The sequence below is a fragment of the Cebus imitator genome, unplaced genomic scaffold (assembly GCF_001604975.1).
Source record: "Cebus imitator isolate Cc_AM_T3 unplaced genomic scaffold, Cebus_imitator-1.0 Scaffold209, whole genome shotgun sequence".
In the NCBI taxonomy this organism is placed as follows: Eukaryota; Metazoa; Chordata; class Mammalia; order Primates; family Cebidae; genus Cebus; species Cebus imitator.
Window position 1 is genome coordinate 622,484 of NW_016107524.1, and position 18,888 is coordinate 641,371.

At 34.0% G+C, this 18,888-nt stretch overlaps 1 protein-coding gene across 30 annotated transcripts in view; it reads left to right on the forward strand.

Annotated features, from left to right (window-relative positions):
• NRXN1 (neurexin 1) overlaps positions 1-18,888 on the forward strand; it is a 1,144,745-nt gene that overhangs the window by 570,011 nt on the left and 555,846 nt on the right. For 18 of the 30 annotated variants that reach the window (XM_037745699.1, XM_037745709.1, XM_017548541.2 and 15 more), the window contains 2 exons: positions 1,686-1,859; positions 8,387-8,506. In XM_037745699.1, coding sequence (XP_037601627.1) covers positions 1,686-1,859; positions 8,387-8,506 — 294 coding nt within the window. Of the gene's footprint in view, positions 1-1,685; positions 1,860-7,455; positions 7,483-8,386; positions 8,507-18,888 lie in introns of all 30 variants that reach the window. The other 12 variants (XM_037745697.1, XM_017548539.1, XM_017548543.1 and 9 more) reach the window with 1 other exon arrangement.

Here is an 18,888-nt window from a genome sequence, read left to right on the forward strand (position 1 = left end):
GGGGTTTCACCATGTTGACCAGGATGGTCTCGATCTCTTGACCTCGTGATCCACCCGCCTCGGCCTCCCACAGTGCTGGGATTACAGGCTTGAGCCACCGCGCCCGGCCTCATCAATACATTTCAAGAGTGTCATATCTGTGGTTTGTTTTTACCCTACTTACAAACGATTATGTTAGCTTATTACTGTTTAATGGGTGCCTGCAGAAGACAGTATATTTTGGGGTTACAGACCAAGTCTGTGTATCAGTCCTCCTTGTTCCCAAGTCCCATGAGTACAACACAGAAAGGCCCAGGTGAATATTAAGATTGCAGGATTTTTGTGTTATACTGGGAAAAATGCACTAAGTGACATGACGTTAAATGTAATAGTTACCATGAGAAAGAAAGTTGGGAGGCCAAGACAGAATATTTCTGGGTGGGATACCACAGTCTGTATATCAGTTCTCCTTGTTCCCAAGTCCCATTAAGACAACACAGAGGGCCCAGGTAAACATTAAGATTGCAGGATGTTTGTGTTATACTGGGGAAAATGCACCAGGTGACATGACGTTGAATAGAATGGTTAACATGAGAAAGAAAGTTCAAATGAAAATGTAAGTTGGAGAAGTAGCTAAAAAGTGTATGTTACAGAACTTGCAGACGGGAGCTGTAGGAGTATATTACTGAATTTTGAGGACACTTTCCTTATATTCCACATTGATTAAATGTTTACTAAAGTCAGTTAATTATATTTATTGAATGTTGTCTAGATATGGTGAATAATCTGAAATAGAAAAAGAAAGACTCAAACATCAATTGAAATCTCTCTTTTTTTTTTTTTTTTGGTAATTGTCCATAAAGTTGGGAAATCCCAAACCTAGAGACAAAAACTTCACAAAGCTGAGCAATGTTTTCCATTAGAAACTGCAATAAAATTAGAAAAATAAGTTGAAAACTTGTTAACGAATTTCAGAATAACCTAAAAATTGAAAGTAGTATGATTTTATCTAAAAAAGTAAACACCTGAAGAAGGATGTAATATTCAATTATATACAGACTATTATATGTGTTACTAAACAAGAGAGGTGCAAACAAGGACAATGGGTTTTAGTCTAGTATAGAAGGTGGCTTTAGACACAAGAAGAAACTTCTTGTTGAACTTCTGCTGAAGTGAAAGGCACAGCGATCTCTCAGCAGAAGGTAAATTTGATAATAATGCCTATTGACTGTGTATGCATTGTATACTTCTGCTCTGATGGATGCTTCATATATTTCGTCTCATTTAATCCTCATGAAACCCTATGGGATAGGTTTTGATTGTTCCATTTTAGAAACAATGATACTAATAATCAGGGACTCTAGAATGTATACATATATTATTTTTCAAGGTTTTTAAGTTACGAGGCCTGGATTTCAACTCAGATGTATACATCTCTATAGCCAGCCCACATTCCTTCCATTTGGCCACATTACATGGAATTATTTTAGTTCTCTATGGAAATAGTTTTTAGAAATGTTTCCTAGTGCCAGGATATTATTCAAACACTTCTATTGTTTAGCACATTGGAAAAAAGCAGCTAGTCATAAATTTACTTTTTTATTAAGTTAATGAAAATTAAACCTCCCTGTTTTTTCTCCATCCTGCTGTGTGTTTAAAGTCAATGTCATGGTACTTTTGTAACAAAGACTTTGATCTTCTCACAGGTGATTTATATATAGGAGGAGTAGCTAAAGAAACTTATAAATCCTTGCCAAAACTTGTACATGCCAAAGAAGGCTTTCAAGGCTGCCTGGCATCCGTTGATTTAAATGGACGGCTTCCGGATCTCATCTCAGATGCTCTTTTCTGCAATGGACAGATCGAGAGAGGATGTGAAGGTACTAGATTTTTGTCATCACACCCTAAATAATTTTAATTCCACCTATAACTGAGAACAAATCTCACTGTCCAGTAAATTCTGGTAACTGGTCAGATACCCTCTTTGGGCTTAGAAATCCTTATTCATGTTTTCAATTTATCTCATAAAACTTAAATTTTTGAGTTATATAGTACACTTGATTAGTTTGTTAATCGGTTCTACAATGCTTGCTTTATAGCATGAAACAAATATTACTCCAGCAAGTATTAATCAACTTGTGCTCATTTGTTAATATCTACCTTCTCTTTTGTTTTAAGTTCAGGGAATACAGGTTCAGGTTTGTTTTGTAGTTGAACTTTTGTCATGGGGGTTCATTGTACAGATAATTTTCCCACTCCAGTACTAAGCCTTGTACTGATTAGTTATTTTTTCTGATCCTCTCCCTCCTCTCATTCTCCACCTTCCAGTATTCCCCAGTACCTGTTGATCCCTTCTATGTGTTCATCTGTTCTCATCATTTAGCTCCCACTTATCACTGAGAATAGGCAGTATTTGATTTTCTGTTCCTGCGTTAGTTTGCTAAGGGTAATGAAAGAAGTCACTGTGTCAGAAACACACCTGCAAATATATGTTTATCACTACACAATGCACAATTACAGAGCTATGGAATCTACCTAAGTGCCCATCAGCCAATGAGTGGATAAAGAAAATGTGATATGTGTATACCATGGAATACTACTCAGCCGTAAAAAGAACAAATAATTTATTTTGTAGCAACTTGGATGGAACTAGAGGCCAATATTCTAAGTGAAGTGACTCAGGACTAGAAAACCAAATGCTTCATGTTACTCATTTACAAGTGGGAGCTACGCTGTGGGTACACAAAGGCATATAGCATGGCATAATGGACATTGGAGACTCAGAAGCTGGGAGAGTGGGAAAGGAATTGAGTGATGAAAAACTCCTATTGGGTACAATGTACAAGACTTGAGTGACAGATGCACTGAAATTCTAGACTTCACAACTATACAATTCCTCCATGTAACCAAAAACCACTTGTACTCCTAAAGCTACTGAAATAAACAAATATTTTAAAATAAAAATCTATATCCCAATAGTATATAACAAGAGGACAAAGTTCAGATACCTCATTCCGAAAGGACTATTCAATGATTTGTACCTGGCAGAAACAGTATATCCTGTATACTTTCAGTTTGTTTTAGCAAAAACAGGTTTCTTGTCTTACCCTAGGCTAATATTCCATACATCAGAAGTGCACTGAACTATCTTCTGCTCTTTTCTGCTCTGTATCAGACCAAGATCTGTAGGAGTACTTTTTGATTGCTACTTTCATTTTAGATAATTTTCACTTCAACACCTCAGTTTGTTTGAGCAAATTTTTCCTCCATAAAAGTAATTTTATCACATTATCATGAATTTTGTGGCTCTGGAAATGTTGCTGTTTCTCCTGTAATATTGAACACAGTTTGGGTCCTTTTGAAAATTTTAGATTTATGAGGAGATTTTATATGGGAGAAGAAGAAGAAAAAAAATTGAATTCTTGTCCCCCAGGTGATTATGAATCATTTATTCTCAGCCAAAATGATGCCATTATATTTAGCAATTACCTAAGTACATAGAAATTTTGTATTTGAAAATAAGTTTTCCTTTTTCCCTCTATGAAGCATATGTTTTCATGAAATGTTAGGTGAAATTCAAACTGCCTTGTAATAATATCAGAGGATAAGGTTATTAATGGAAAGTGGAGTTGAGTTCATTTTTAATGTTATTAGTATATTTCTTTATATTTTGGCATAAAGCATCTGTAAGGCATAAGGAAATTATGTTTTTTCCCTTTTAGCTAATTTTAAGTAAGAGACACAAAATTGTTAAGGGGATCAATTCCCATTGGTGGATGAACACAAGAATGTGGGACAACATAATTGTTGGAGGTGATCTAATTAGTGAGAATGTGTAGATTTACTTTATTTTATTTTTTTAAAGAAAGAGGTATTGCAGTCTCTTATGAAAAATATTTGTTAAAAATAGGCCTTTCTAAGTTGCTTGGTATGTGACTTCTCACCTACAAGAAATGGTGAGAGCAGATAAATAACATCCAGTGAGGTAGAAAACAAGAGGCAAACACACAGGACCCCCATCACTAGTATATAATATGAGTGAGTGGGCGGAAGCAAATGGATTAAGAGAAGCAAGATCTATTAACAAAGGGCATTTGCAGTAATGATATTTGCTATTGTTTATCAACATAATATACTAAGGAATTTGTTTAAGATGATTAATTACCTATTGAATTATTATTTGAACATTTGAACTCAGTCAATTATGGCATTGGTTCTTTCCTTATCTATGCTTTATATATCTGAGCTTTAATAATTTTCAACCCCTGGCACAGCCTTTTTTCTTTGCTCTTAGAATATTACTTTCTGTCCTGAATCTTTCATTCCAACATCAAAGTGAACAACTTTTAATTTATCATTATGTCTGACCTGTATAGTTCCTAGGAATAATCTTAGATGTACCTGTCATAGGTACAGTTGATGAGATTCACACATTTTTAGGATTAGTGATTTAATTATAGATACTTAATAAATTATCTTTCTAAAGATTGTTAGCTCATGTAATTTGAGTCCAAACCACATTGGAATAACTTAACTTCCCTATTGATAGGAATACTTAGCATACCTTTGGTATAACCTAATAATATCTTGTGAGGATTTTCCATTGTTCCTACCCAATAGACCCACTTATCTCTAAGCCTATTTGCAAAAAGCTTTTGATCTTGCCTAAATAATCACTTGTTGCCTTTTATTTCTAACATATTTCAGTGAGTTCATTTTATTTATAAAATATACCTCAACTAGAGTTCAGATTTTAACCTTTCAAAGTCTATTTAGATTAATGTTTCTTGAATGCTAGCCTGTATCAGAATCACTTGCAGAATCATTAAAATCCAAATCACTAGATTATAACCCCCAGGATTTCTAGTTCCATAGATCTGAGCTGAAGCCCTAGAATTTCCATTTCTAACCAGTTCCCAAGTGATGCTGAGGCTGTTATGCTGGAGACCGTACATTGGATGCCTTTTCTCTGTTTATATAACAGAAAATGGACACTAGTAATCAACCAATAAGTAGGCCCACTAAAGTCAAGATAACACCTCTACGTAAAGTCAGTGAAATAGTCACAGATGCTCTTTTTGTACACCTGTAATATTCAGCTCTAGGCTCCATTATATTGATAGAAATGGTTTTCTGTTTAATTATGACAGCTGTCATTGATTAAATATTGGTGGCAATATGTTTACATGTACTATCTCATTAAATAAACAAAACTCTATAAATTAGGTATCATTGTCTTTTTTTAATGTATAAATTGAACCTCAGAAAAGTAAGATGACATTTCTAAGATCACCCACTTAAAAAGTGGATTCAAACCCAAGTTTACCTTCCTTGAAAGCAAAGACCCCTAACCTCTTTTTCTGTTGTTTCTTTGGTTTCTGGAAATTGTAGTTTTACCTTCATTTTTATTTCCCTTTTTTAACATATTATTAAATTTAATAACTTAATATAAATGTCCTTTTAGCTTTTTCCCAATTTTATTCAGTGATAAAATAAAAAGAATATTACATAACTAAAAAGAAAAGTAAGGCTCCATCTTGTGTAATGCCTGTCAATGTTTAAATATTGTTCTAGAAGGTGAGTGCTTTGAAGAATGTGTCTGGTTGGGCACAGGCATGCATTGTCCTGTAATACCTGAATATAAAAAGACTACTGTGATAATGAAAATAAAATAAAGCACACCTGTATGCTGCCATAGAGGCTTGGCAGGTACTCTGAATTGCTGCTCTAAAACATGGGCAGATTATTTTTCTAAGATTACAGTTTTACTATTTTTAGGATTCAGCATTATTTCTCAATTGCATTTCTGATAATATTTGAAAAAACAAAAACCAAAATCTGGATCTTCATTAGTTCTTGCTGCTGATCTTTTCTTCTGCTCTGCAGGTTAGAGAGCAAATAGCTATTGGATCAAATGGCATTTGACCCAAACTAGGCTTGTTTGACCCTGTTTCTTTGCTTAATACTGGAAGAAATATGCTAAGGAATATTGCTTTGAGAGATTTAATTTTTTAAAATATGCTAATTATTATTGACCTCTTGCCATGGGATAAAGATCAATAGACAATTTACCTCTCAAAGTTTGGAACAAAAATTAAAACTGAGGAATTAAGAGGTTCTTAGTTCTTGACACAAAGAACTAAGTTGAGTTTAGTGGTTTTCAGTTATTTGTTGTAAAGAACTAAGTTGAAAAAAACTGTTACAACTCTTCAGGTTTCCTGGACTTGGGAGTTCTTCTTCTTATTATTACTACTTATATAAAATACTATTTTTGTTTTTATTATTAATATACCTATTATTATTATGAAATTAAGATTTATAATATTATGGTTTCTGAATTTGTGACTTCTTGTAGGTTAGACTAAATTCAATAATATTCAATGAAGAATTCTTTTCCTAAAAAATTTGCAATAGAAATGTAGTGGTAAGGTACATGTTTAGAAGCCATTTTACAAAATCATCAGTTTATATAAAGTATGATTACAGATAATTCTAACTTATTCACTAAAGCAGCCACCTCAGAGGCTCTCGATTTTACATTAATAGCATCTATTTAGCTGGTGTCTGTTTTTCTATTTTTATAAAACCTCTATGTTTATTTACTAGAAAATATATTGGTTTATACTCTAAAGCTATTTAGATAGACTATATTCCCTTTTCACCCCTCTCTAAGATAGTTCTTATTAGTGAGATTTTACTGTAACCAGTTATTCACAGGGAAGTTTATGAGTTGAAGACAATTGTAAAAGTATAGAAAATACAGATGTAACTCTGAAATTTGTAAGTGATATAAACCCAATCTACAAGTTCAAGGATAAACACTACAAGTGGAAATTTTATAAAGAAAATTCCTTTATGAGGGATTATATTGCAGTTTGTTTCTTCCATCCTTACTACTTCCTTCATCCACTTTCAGCGATATGCAGTATCATTTATGTAGTATTTGGCTTGGTGTTTGGTGTCACTCTAAAGTCCAGCTGTTGTCAGTGAATGGCTGGCATTACAGTTTGAAGCCTTAATTGCAATGGCAAGATAAAAGATCTAGAGGGAAAAACATAGAAAGGGATAATTGCCCTGCTAGTGATCATAGTCTATACCATATCTGCACATGATGAATGGTGCTGCATGTTCCAAATAAGCAACACAGTCACTTTGGTAATGCATTCATATCTATCCAAGAGAGGAAACATATAAAGGCTCCTTTAATTTTCCTTCATTACATATCATCGGCTCAATTAACCATTATATATATTTACATATGTACAATTAAATTCTAATAAATTACCGCTTTCTCATTTTTGGCTTCTCTTAAGATTTATGGCTGTTAGTATTAATTTGTTTGCTCTACATAGCATTTTTCTCCCCCTTTACAGCAGCATGCCTTTTGAATCTGAACGTTCTTCTGTGTTTGCCCCATTTCAGTATTGCTTACTAACATTTAATATATTTTGCTTTTTTTTTATTTTGCTGACAAAGTTGCATTGATGAAAGCTGACTTGCAAGGTAGATAGCCCTGTGTGTACAAAACAAGACTGAAACCCCGTAATACACAGTGGAAACCCTAAAACAACATATTTTACATTTTTGCTGTAACTGTTATTTGGGTACAGATTTCATTTTTTCCTTTCTTCAACATTGTGCAAAAAGCCTAATTTTGTAGTATAGTTTGTATAAAGGCTTTCAGTCTTGAATATGTTTGTATAGTGATTGCCTTTAGTGCTTTGATCATGCTTTTTTTTTTTTTTTTAGATTTTTGTTTTTCAGTGTTCTAGTTAAGATTCTTTAGAAATAGACTAGCATTCTTTTTACTTGTATGTTAAATGGGGGCATGTCATTTATATGGAGTTTTTAATTTTATGTTTAATTGCATGAAATTGTTAAAGCATGTGAATTGATACTTGCCAACATACCTATCCAAAACACCCAGCAATCATAACTTTATCTTTCTGAAACCCCTAGGGCATTTTTTGCATAACTCTCTTCAGTTATTTTGCCAATCGTATCTCAATTTCATGAAGTTACAATCTCCATTTCTCATTGTCTCTATTCATTGGTCAGGAGTTAAGGAGATCCATTCATTTTCTAAAATCCAAATGGCGACAAAGAATTATTGAAGATGGAATGAGATTACCTGCTACGATAATCATACTAGAAGCTATGTGCTTGCTTTTGCTATTTGTTGGTTTAGTTTATGATTATAATGTATTTTATCCTCCACTTGAAACTTAAGAAAACCTTCATATTACAGCCTCTCAGTTCCTAATTCAGGTGTGTGAACTAGAACTTTCAAAACTAGTTTGGACATATCATCTGAGGTGTTGGCAACTACTATATGTGATCTAGCTCATGTATAAAACACTTCTGGATTTTTCGATAAATCCCTAGTTTCCTTTGGATTGTTTTGCAGGTCCCAGCACAACCTGCCAAGAGGACTCATGTTCCAATCAAGGCGTGTGCTTGCAACAGTGGGATGGCTTCAGCTGTGACTGTAGTATGACTTCCTTCAGTGGGCCACTCTGCAATGACCGTAAGTACCTCTCTGAGTATGGACCGATACTCATCATCGCTTCCAGTTACTGTTTGATATCTAAAGCCTAACACTGAGAGTCCTTATGTTAATTCTGAGTCAGCTGAACTGTCATAACCCACAGAAGCAGTTGTTTCTACAGAAAGGCTAGTTTTGAAATACGAATTGTTAATTAAGGATGCTACTGGCTAAACCTGTGATGATGGTGATTCTTTGGTTTTCAGGTTTATTGTTTTATTTTTAGTTACTAATGATTATCTTGTTCAAAAGAATGGTTTTTATTTCCAATATATGACAATTCTCCCTTAGTTTTTGAAAGAACCTTCATATTATTTTATAATTAAATAGTACTTAATTTCATATGATTATGTCTCGAGGACTGGAATTTTAGTGAACAGTTACAGGTCTCATTTTTTTTCCTCTGCGTACATCTCTTTAAGCCCATTGCTGCTTTTTACTTTAAAATATATACATATTCAAACATTGTCCTTCAGGCATGCTCCCTTGTATCTTAGCAACTTAGGGTTTTTCTCCTTAAAATCCTTTAAGTATTGCAGTATAAGCATGACAATAAAACACAACATTCACATTACATCATGGCATATCTGCTAGTGCCTAATTTATATCACAGGAGTGACGGTTTGAAGATGGAATTAACTGGTCTATAAGACAAAGTTCTGTGTCTTAATGTTCAAATAGGTCCTGATTTGTAGCACGTCATCAAAATGATAAAAGTATTTCATACAAAACATAGCATTCTGCTATATTACAAGAATATTCCTGACAAATTCTCCTGGTTACAAAATAGAATACGTGCTTTATGTTGTCAATGCTACGACTTTTAAGCTAAAGCTACAGGATGATGGAATAGAAGATGTCATGCTTGAAGTTTTGGATTTTGCAGCAGACGCTGGATTTGAATGTGGATTTAAAGAAAGAGTAGAGCTTGTTGGTTCTGAGCTTTGTCTTCTTGAGACTATTCATGTCAGTAGATATGTGCATCACAATGTAGAAGACAAGGTCAGCCTACAGTAATCCATTGAATTAAGTTGTTGCACCCTAGCAATAAAGTACAACTTACCTGCTGTCTTTAGGGTTCCTTTCCAAAATATTGACTGTAGAAAAAACACACAACCAATGCAGAGTAAAATCATATGTTGAAGAGGGTTTTAACAATCATGCCACTGTAGATGGAGAAATATTTGTTCTTCATTTTACTAGTTTCATTTCCCATAGAATTACAGTAAACCTGAAGCAATAAACATGTATTCATACCATCATACATTTGCAAACACTGTATTTCTGCAAGCCAAATCATATTTAAAAACTAATAATGCCATTGTGGGTTATATAAATAACTTTACATAAAGTCTGAATAAATATATATACATAAAGCAACCTTACCTGTGCTTTTCATAAGGATATGTGTATATGTCTATAGAGAAGTTACTAACTGCATTTGTTCCTGCCTCACAGAAAATGACATAAATTTATTTTCAAGGACAATAACAAGCCTGAATATCTGTTAAGATTTTATTATGGCAATTTTTTCATCCTGAATATGATCCTGACAGATGTATGACTACATGTGGTAGTTGGGAGGGATTTTTTTGGTGTGAAAATATTTTTCATGTTGCAAAAGAACTTTTTCTGCCAAACTTTGCTTAATCTAGTTTCCATGTTTTACAAAACAGTTGCCATTTGGTTGTGGCAGACTGTGTATCCTCATATACCAGTTAAATATAAAGAATATAATTTTATGTGTCTATTTGTAAGACTTTTCCTAAAGGAACATCAAGATGCAACCTTAAGTACCATGCTGTCTTCCAATCATTTTTACAGAAAACTATTTTAATGCTACTCTCAGGTGATAGTACTGGTGATGACAATGATAAGGCTATTTGTTATTTTCTTGTAAATAGATAAATGTCATTCAATGAATATGTCTCCTGATATGCCTCTTGCACAAATCAGCATTAAAATTACTTTAGAGGGCTCCCAGAATACATGAATTTTGATTAAATCATTACCTCTTAGTGAGTTTTCTGGAAATGTAAAATGGTTCCTTGGCTTGTACATTGAAGTTTCAGTGGTGAGAATACATAGGTACACATCAATATTTAAAAGCAAATCTTATTTTATGTCATTTACAATTCGTAGAAGATACATTAGCAATCTTGACTTTGAAGATGTGGAATTAATAAGCAATAGAAATAGCATGAAACACTTTTCTCACTTTTTAAATTGATCAAAATAAATCTTGTCTCTACATCTCACTGTTTTTCTATAAGATGCACCAAACAGAATTAGTATGATTCCTGGGATTTTAACAAACTCCTTTTCTGTATAGGAGCTGATTTTGCTTTTAAAATAAACCCATTTAAGACATTTCATTTCTTAATGAAATTTTCATCTCTAGCTTAGTTATTTGTTCATAAATTCTTTGACTGTAGCTTCCAACTACATAGAAAACAAAAAAGAAAATAGAAACAAAACTTTTTAACGGGGAAAAGAACATGCCACATTACAAAGGAGACCTTCCCTCCCCCAGATTAGAATTTCTAAATGTCATCTCTCTGATAAGTTTCATAGAGTGGGTTAGGGTAACTAGAAAAATTTATTTATATTAGCCTGGAGATATAATTAACAATGGGAAGATGGGAATACTTTACAGCTTGTAAACGTAATCTTGGATAAATCATACTAATTAATTGAACTGAAAGGAATCTTTCAAAAAGAAGTGTTATGCAAAATGATGCCAAAGGCTATTTTTAAAGAAATGTGTTTGTGAAACTCTTTCTCCTCTGGAAAATTGCCATCTAAGTGACCTACTCATTGACAAAAACAATTGTTCTGTGCATACGTGTATATGGATATGCATGTGTATGTGTAAGATAGTGTCGTATACTCACCTCAAGTTTTCTTCCATATCAATGCCAAATTTAGATCCTCTGTATAATTTTTCTGGTATATTATATAATTTCTTAATTATCTCCCATTTCTTATTCCTCTTTCCTCTAATCCATTCTGTGCCTCTCTAGCAGTTTTTTTCTCTCTTTCTATTCATCCTGGTTTAAATGTCATCAGTCTCTCCAAATGCTCTTATCCAGAGACAATATTTTTTCTCCTCTGGCTTCCTATAGAATTTGGTTTATACTATTTAAATGGCCATCACTTTCTCCTTATAGTTACTTATGTTTACTCTTATCTCCCTATAAGACTGTATGCCTCTCCTGGGAACAATATTCTTTGTTTTCTTCGTTTATAAGCCCAGTGGTATTTTATAGCATGGTAATTGTAATAACTCACTAAATCAAAGCTTGCTAGATGCATGAATCTTGCACAAGAATTTAAAGTATATCCTCAGCGTCCAATACTACTTTCCAAGTTCTTCATGTGGAATTCATGGACCTCGATGATCTGACCCTAACCTTCATGTTCATACCTATCTATTGCAGAACCTTGTCCATATGGCATATTATCACCAATTTACTTACTCACAGCTTTCTGAGCAACATTACACTTTCCAATTTCCTCACCATTGCTTATGCTAATTTCTCCACCTGGAAAATGCATTCATTCCACCTGGAATGCATCCTTTTCACTGTGTCTGCTTGAAGAAATGCAATTTCCTTTCCAATCTCTACTTAAACTGTGTTGTTCCATGGAAACTTCCTTTGTTCTCTGAGATTGACATTATTTTTTCCTCTTTTGAAATTGTAAGGAACAGTGTGCTGTGCTACAGTGTATGTTGTAGCTATTTATGAAATTTCTCTTGAATGTAACCATTGATTGAGCACTTACTATGTTCCAGGTCTGTGCTAAAAGTTTACATTCATTATAAATTTTGTATATCACCTATTAATGCTTACATATTCATCCACCATCATCACACCAGTGTGCTACACAGTAATCCTTTTCTGCTTTTACCCAGTGTCCAGAATAGAATGTAGACATATTAGCTAATTTAACGTCAGGTTGGAGAAGACGTATATGGCTATGATCACATGGAAAAGAGTGAACATAATAACATTGTCACATTACATTAGTATAGAAATGTCCTGTGCCAAATTACAGTTCAGTTTCAACAGGGTGTGTTACCATAAGGGAATAATACATCATAGTGCTGTTACTTTGGTTCTACAGCTTAGGAGGGTGTGGGTACTGTTTTATTAAAAGACTATTTTCAGAATTCTAAACTTTGCCAAGAGAAAATCTTTCTGATAGGAATATATTGTATCTTTCAAATGAGAATTAGAAGCATCCACTGAAACAAGGATAAAATATATTTCACTGTGACTTTTTACCATGACATTTAAAAATATCTGCAACTTTGTTTCTCAGCTTCTTTTTTGTTTTGTTTTGTTTGAAAGAGAATCCAATATCCAGTATCTGAGCATCAATGTCCGAACTAATGGAAGTGAATCATAACATGTATTTTAAAAAACCTGGATCTGAGTAATGTTATTTCTTTTTCATTTAGGACTGCCAGTAGTATTAAGCTGTGAGCTGATTTGCTACTGGTGTCATTTAGGGCTGAATAAAATTTAGCAATTAGCTTTGTCCACAACAAGATACTCTTTGTGAGTACGATGAATCTTATTAACCTTGAATTATTTAAACATTTCTAAATGGAAGCCCTTAAGCTGTTTAAAGCAATTTATAAGTATTATTTACTGATAACACCTTAGAAAAACTATCTATAGGAAAGCAGAGTGAGACCTGCCTCAGGGTAAATGATAAAGAATGAAAATATTGTTCACACTAAGTAAGAAAATGTAAGAAAAGACAGAAAATAAAGCATAATGTGTGACAAAGAAATGTAAGACACCGTAGAAGTGCTACCTTCTACTATTTTACATAAACTTATCCTTGTTCTTCTTGTTAGTAATTGGCATTATAAAAGTAGATGCATAAATGGAAGCATTGGTCTTTTTATATTGTTGGGAAGCTGAATAATAGTTTCAGTCTGTATCTATGTAAGAAAAGTTAGGTGGGGAGAAAAACACCGAAGAAGGGAGTAGAGTATTGCTGTATTTAATTATCCATGTTAGTCCCTTGCCCTGTTCAGCATCTGGATGATTGAACTCTCAGCAGCCTTTTAGTCCATGAATTGTGCCACCTTTGTGCCTAGAAATCAAAAAGGAAACAGACCCAGTTGGAATGCTTTCTTTACCTATGGATTTTCCTGCTAGTGTGCTGTAATTTTTCTGGCTTGGTTAAAACTCTGACTGTGTAGACCTTAATTTGGCTCAGTTGTTAGCATTCTTCATCATGGATCTCATAGGGTAAATGTGGAGGTGGCTTTCAATGTTGGCCTTACTATGGAAACACCATCCTATCTCACCAGCTCCCAGCTAACCTGAGTTCCATTCAGAGAAGGTTTTGCTAGTCATCTTGACTAACTATCCTCAAGGAAAGACAATGGTTTTACTTATCACTGGATGCTATTCAAAAAGATCTATGACCATAGTCTCATCTGAATGGTGTTTTTTTCCAATGAGAATGAATTATACTCATCTTTATATCATGTTACTTCCACCTGTAGCAACACAGCAGGTACAGAATCAAGGCTATGCTTGGGATACTGCCTTAATCAGAGGTGCTAATTTTTGAAACTTGCAGCCATTAAGTTTAATTTTACTTTTTACATAAATTTTACTTCTCTGAAAATGATGTACCAAAAGCCATGTGAACAAAATGAAGATAAATCATGGTGAATTATTAGAACCCTGCATAATACCAAATAAGTACAAATAATAAATAACTTAGTATGGCAGATTGGATAAAGAAAATGCAGTACATATACATTATAGAATAGTATGCAGCCATAAAATGAGAAGTGAGAAATGAGATCATGGCCTTTGCAGGAACATTGATGGAGCTAGAGGCTATTATGCTTAGCAAATTAATGCAGGAAGAGAAAACCGAATACCACGTTCTCACTTATAAGTGGTAGCTAAACTATGTGAACTCATGAACACAAAGAAGGAACAACAGACACTGCGGTCTACTTGAGGGTGAAGTGGGAAGAGGGAGAGGAGCAGAAAAAAAAATTATTGGGTACTAGGCTTAATACCTGCGTGATGAAATAATCTGTAAACAAACCCCTGTGACACAAGTTTACCTATATAAGAAACTTTCATACATACCCCTGGACCTAAAATAAAAGTTAAAAAAAACCCAAAAACCTTACTATTTATTAATTTGAAGAGAGTAAACTGTTGAATGCTTCCCCCACTTTATGATATCAAATTATCACAAGTATGTTTTAATGTATAGGATTAAAGATAATTAGCTTATAATTTATGAAATCTTTTATTTTAAAATAACATAATTATGACTGGATTTGGAAAGATGTGTTGGATGAGACCTAGGTTGTTTCTTTACTTTGTTGCTAGTGCATAAAAAGAAATATGAAAAATTGTATGTAGATTACATCAACATATTTTAATGCTAATATCATAATTAATTTGCATTATATGCATGCCATTTATATTTTATAAGCTTTATTTTCTTTTTCTCCAAAAAATCTGATTACTTTAAATGCAAAAAGAAGAATACTGAAGCATAAATAGTTTTAGAAAAAAATTTATGGATACATGATACTTGTACATATTTAGGGGGTATGTGTAGTATTTTAGTACAAGCACACAATATGTAATGATCAAATCTGGGTAATTGGGTATCCATCATTTAAACTATTTGTCACTTATTTTTGTCAGGATCATTTCAATTCCACTCTTCTAGCTATTTTGAAATATGCAATAAACTATTGGTAACTATATGTGCTGTATTGTGCTATCAAACGCTAGCTATTGTTTCTTCTACCAATCTGTATCTTTGTATACATTAACCAAACCCTCATCATCCCTGCTCCCTTCTACCCTTTACAGCCTCTGGTTACCATCTATTCTACTCTCTTCATTACCTCTAAGAGTTCAATTTTACTAGCTCCCACATATGAGTGAGAACATGCGATATTTGTCTCCCTGGGCCTGCCTTGTTTCACTTAATGTAATGACCTCCAGTTCATCGTATGTTGGGTTATATACACTACTCCATTTATCCATTTATCCATGGACACTTAGGTGGATTTCTTATCTTGGTTATTGTGAATTGTGCTGCAGTAAACATGTGATTATCTCTTTGACATACTTATTTCCTTTCTTTTGGATATATATCCGGCAGTGACATTAGTGTGTCATATAGTTGTTATGTGTTTGATTTTTTCGAGGAACCTCCAAGCTAGTCTCCTTAGTGGTTGTACTCATTTACATTTCCATCAGCGGTGTATGAGCATTTCTCTTTTCCCACATTTTCACCAGCATGTGTTATTTTATGTCTTTTCTGTAATAGCCATATTAACTGGAATGAGATGGTATCTCATGGTGATTTTGATGTTGATGTCTCAACATGATTTTTTCATTTCTCCAATGATTAGTGATGTTAAGAATTTTTATATACCTGTTGACCATTTATATGTCTTCTTTTGAGGAATGTCTTTTTATGCCCATTTTAAAAATCAAATTATTTGTTGTTATTATTTTATGACTGAATTGTTTGAGTTCTTTATGTATTCTGGTTATTAATTTTTTGTTGGATGCATAGTCTGCAAATATTTTCTCTAGTTCTTTAGATTGTGTCTTCACTTTGCTGATTGTTAGGCATGAATATTTTAAGTAATTTCTTTGGGCTGAAATGGTTAGTAATTGGCACAAACAGAATTAGAATATGTTTGTCTTTGAGGCCATTTTTTTCCTGCAATCTCCATTAAAGATGATAGATTCAATAAAAAATGTAGCTGAAATTCCCCAGCAGCAAAATTCCCTAGGGAAGCTAGTAATAAATGCACTTTAACACTGTGTAATGTTTTTCCAGCTTTTCCACCTCTTCATTCTTAGATGTAAATTTAAACCTTATGCTCTTCCCCTCAGCTGCTCAGTTGCCACTTGTGAAGATGAGTTAAAAATTCAGAGTGAGCTGTCAAAAGTAATACTGTCATTAACTTCCAGTTCTGTTATTAAAAAGATACTGATTATGAAAGAGAGATGGGAATTTTCTATGATTTTTCCATGACAGCCTTTCTGAGTTTCGCAAAAATAATAATCTAATATTTGATAATGAAGTCAGACAAAATACTTTCCAGAGTACTTTTGCATGAGTCAGATTCACAATATATACAGTGGGAAATTAACTGCTAAGATTCAGAATTGTGTTGACCGATGAATGCACACCAAATGATTTGTTATGTTAGTTATACCTGAGATTATTGTTTAAACAGTTGTTGAGGCAGAAAGAAAAAGAAAGAGCTAAGTCAGAGGTTAGTAGTGTGGTCTATGAAGGTCTTTGGTAGAAACACAAGAGGATGCACGAAGGCCAGTGTATTAAAAGTTAATCCAAAATTAATAGTAAAGACCAAGGGCCCCTCATTTCTGTAGGGAAGGGAAAGAAAGCCCTAAAGAAACATGTAGAGTCCAGAAAAAAGGTTAAGCTAAAAATAACATTGTGTTTGCGTTAAGGAATAATTCAATTTATAAGGAAAAAAATATTACTGTGAAGGAAATGCACCTTGCCCAGGGATCCCTTTTGCTTTCCTGAACAAAGGGTTGTGTGTCTTTAATGAGATTTACTGTGCCAATTAAAAAGTATAGAATTCTTTTATGGGGAGAAATTGTGGCCTTCTCTACAGTTCTGTGATGTTATACATTTTTTACCTCTCTTGTAGCATTCTATAGGAGCATAAAGTACAAGAGTAATCTGTTAGCTCTGAGTATTATAGATTGTGTGATTTTAATGACCCTAATGATCTAAATTCACATCTCTCAGAAAAAAGCCTATAGAGTGTGAGGCTTAATCTCCCCAGGATTTGGTGAGATAGGAAGGTACAAAGGCAGTTCTTAACTTGAAATGATTTCAGAATGGAACAAGTTTCATAAAAGGTTCAGCTGCCATAGAAGAATAAAAAAAATGGCCTTGAACAAGGAGCAGGCTGTATTTGAAGGAGGACAGTGGGAACTGTTCCTGTAGGTATGAATGCTTCTTATAAATATATAACATATGACCCTTTAGGGAGAGAAACAGATGGAATATGTAGTGGAAGATAAAGAATGTATTTTTTCTTGGTTTCTTCACTCCAGTGGTACAGTGTATATTTTGATATTTGGCTAAGCTTTCCAGACCTCATCTGGATTCCAGCAGTTCAAGGCATTGCTGACATTGTGAAGAGTTCTAGGTAGAAGCAGGCTGTTGAATTTGCTTGCAAAGCTTCTCCGGGTCATGACATGATGTCTAAATAGCCCAGCCATGTTTCTATGTCAAATCTTTGATGAGTGCCCAACTTTAAGGAATCTAGAAGCAAGGATCCAGATTCATGCAATCATTGCTCAGTCGGAGTAAGATAGTATTTCTGAAATTGTGGGGTCCATCTTTGATGACATCAATTCTGAATCTGTTCTCCGAGGCCCTATTCAGGGAAAGTGCTCCATTTTGCTAAATTAAAAACAGAAAAGTGTCAGAGAAATACCATTTCCTCTCAGCCGCAGGAGACATCCCAGAAGTAATTAAACTGGATTTTGGTGTGTCAGGCACATTTCTTTTATTGACAGTGACAATAATTCTGTAAATCAAAACCTGGAAGCATTTCCAGTGTTGTTGAAGTGCTAAACATAAAACCTAAGGTTTTAAAATTAAATCTCATGAAACTAAAATTGATCTGTGGAGTGCAGCTTGAGAAGCTGCTGCCCAAGTTCTAAATGCAACCTCTCGTTTGAAATTCAGTGCCTACAGTTTCTGCGTCCCTCAAAGCTATGGCCTTATAAAGCCAAACGGAGCAGGTCTTCAGTACTATCTCTCATTTATGGTTTTGAGGTCTCCAGGAAAATTCTCTCTCCACCACCTCAATATTTCGTTTTCTAATGCTGTCAATAGGTTTCATTAACATGCAGTTTTTCTGGTATTCTTTCACTCTTTCCACATTTAAGGTCCTCCACAATCTTATGCAACAACTCTACGGCGTGCTTTATTCTTCACATGCTGTGGCATCAGCTCTTTGTTACAGAGATGTAAAGAGACACGCTGGTGTAGTCAATAAATTTTCTTTATGCCTTCATCCCTGCTAAACGATGCCCTCATTTGGATGGTCCTCTTCCTTCCCTCCTTTTCTCTGCCTAAGAAAATTGAGCCTGTGGCAATGACCCAGCTCACATCAAGTTCATCCAGAATAGGGCAGTCTTTGATGGCTTGACGGTTCTTCTGCTTCTGAGCCCAAATAGTGTCTAGAGATGTCTTTTTATGCATGTCTTTATTTCTCAGCTAAAGTTTATTATCTTGTTCTTCTATTTTTGGTATTATTTCTCATTGTACATATTAAATGCTCAGTA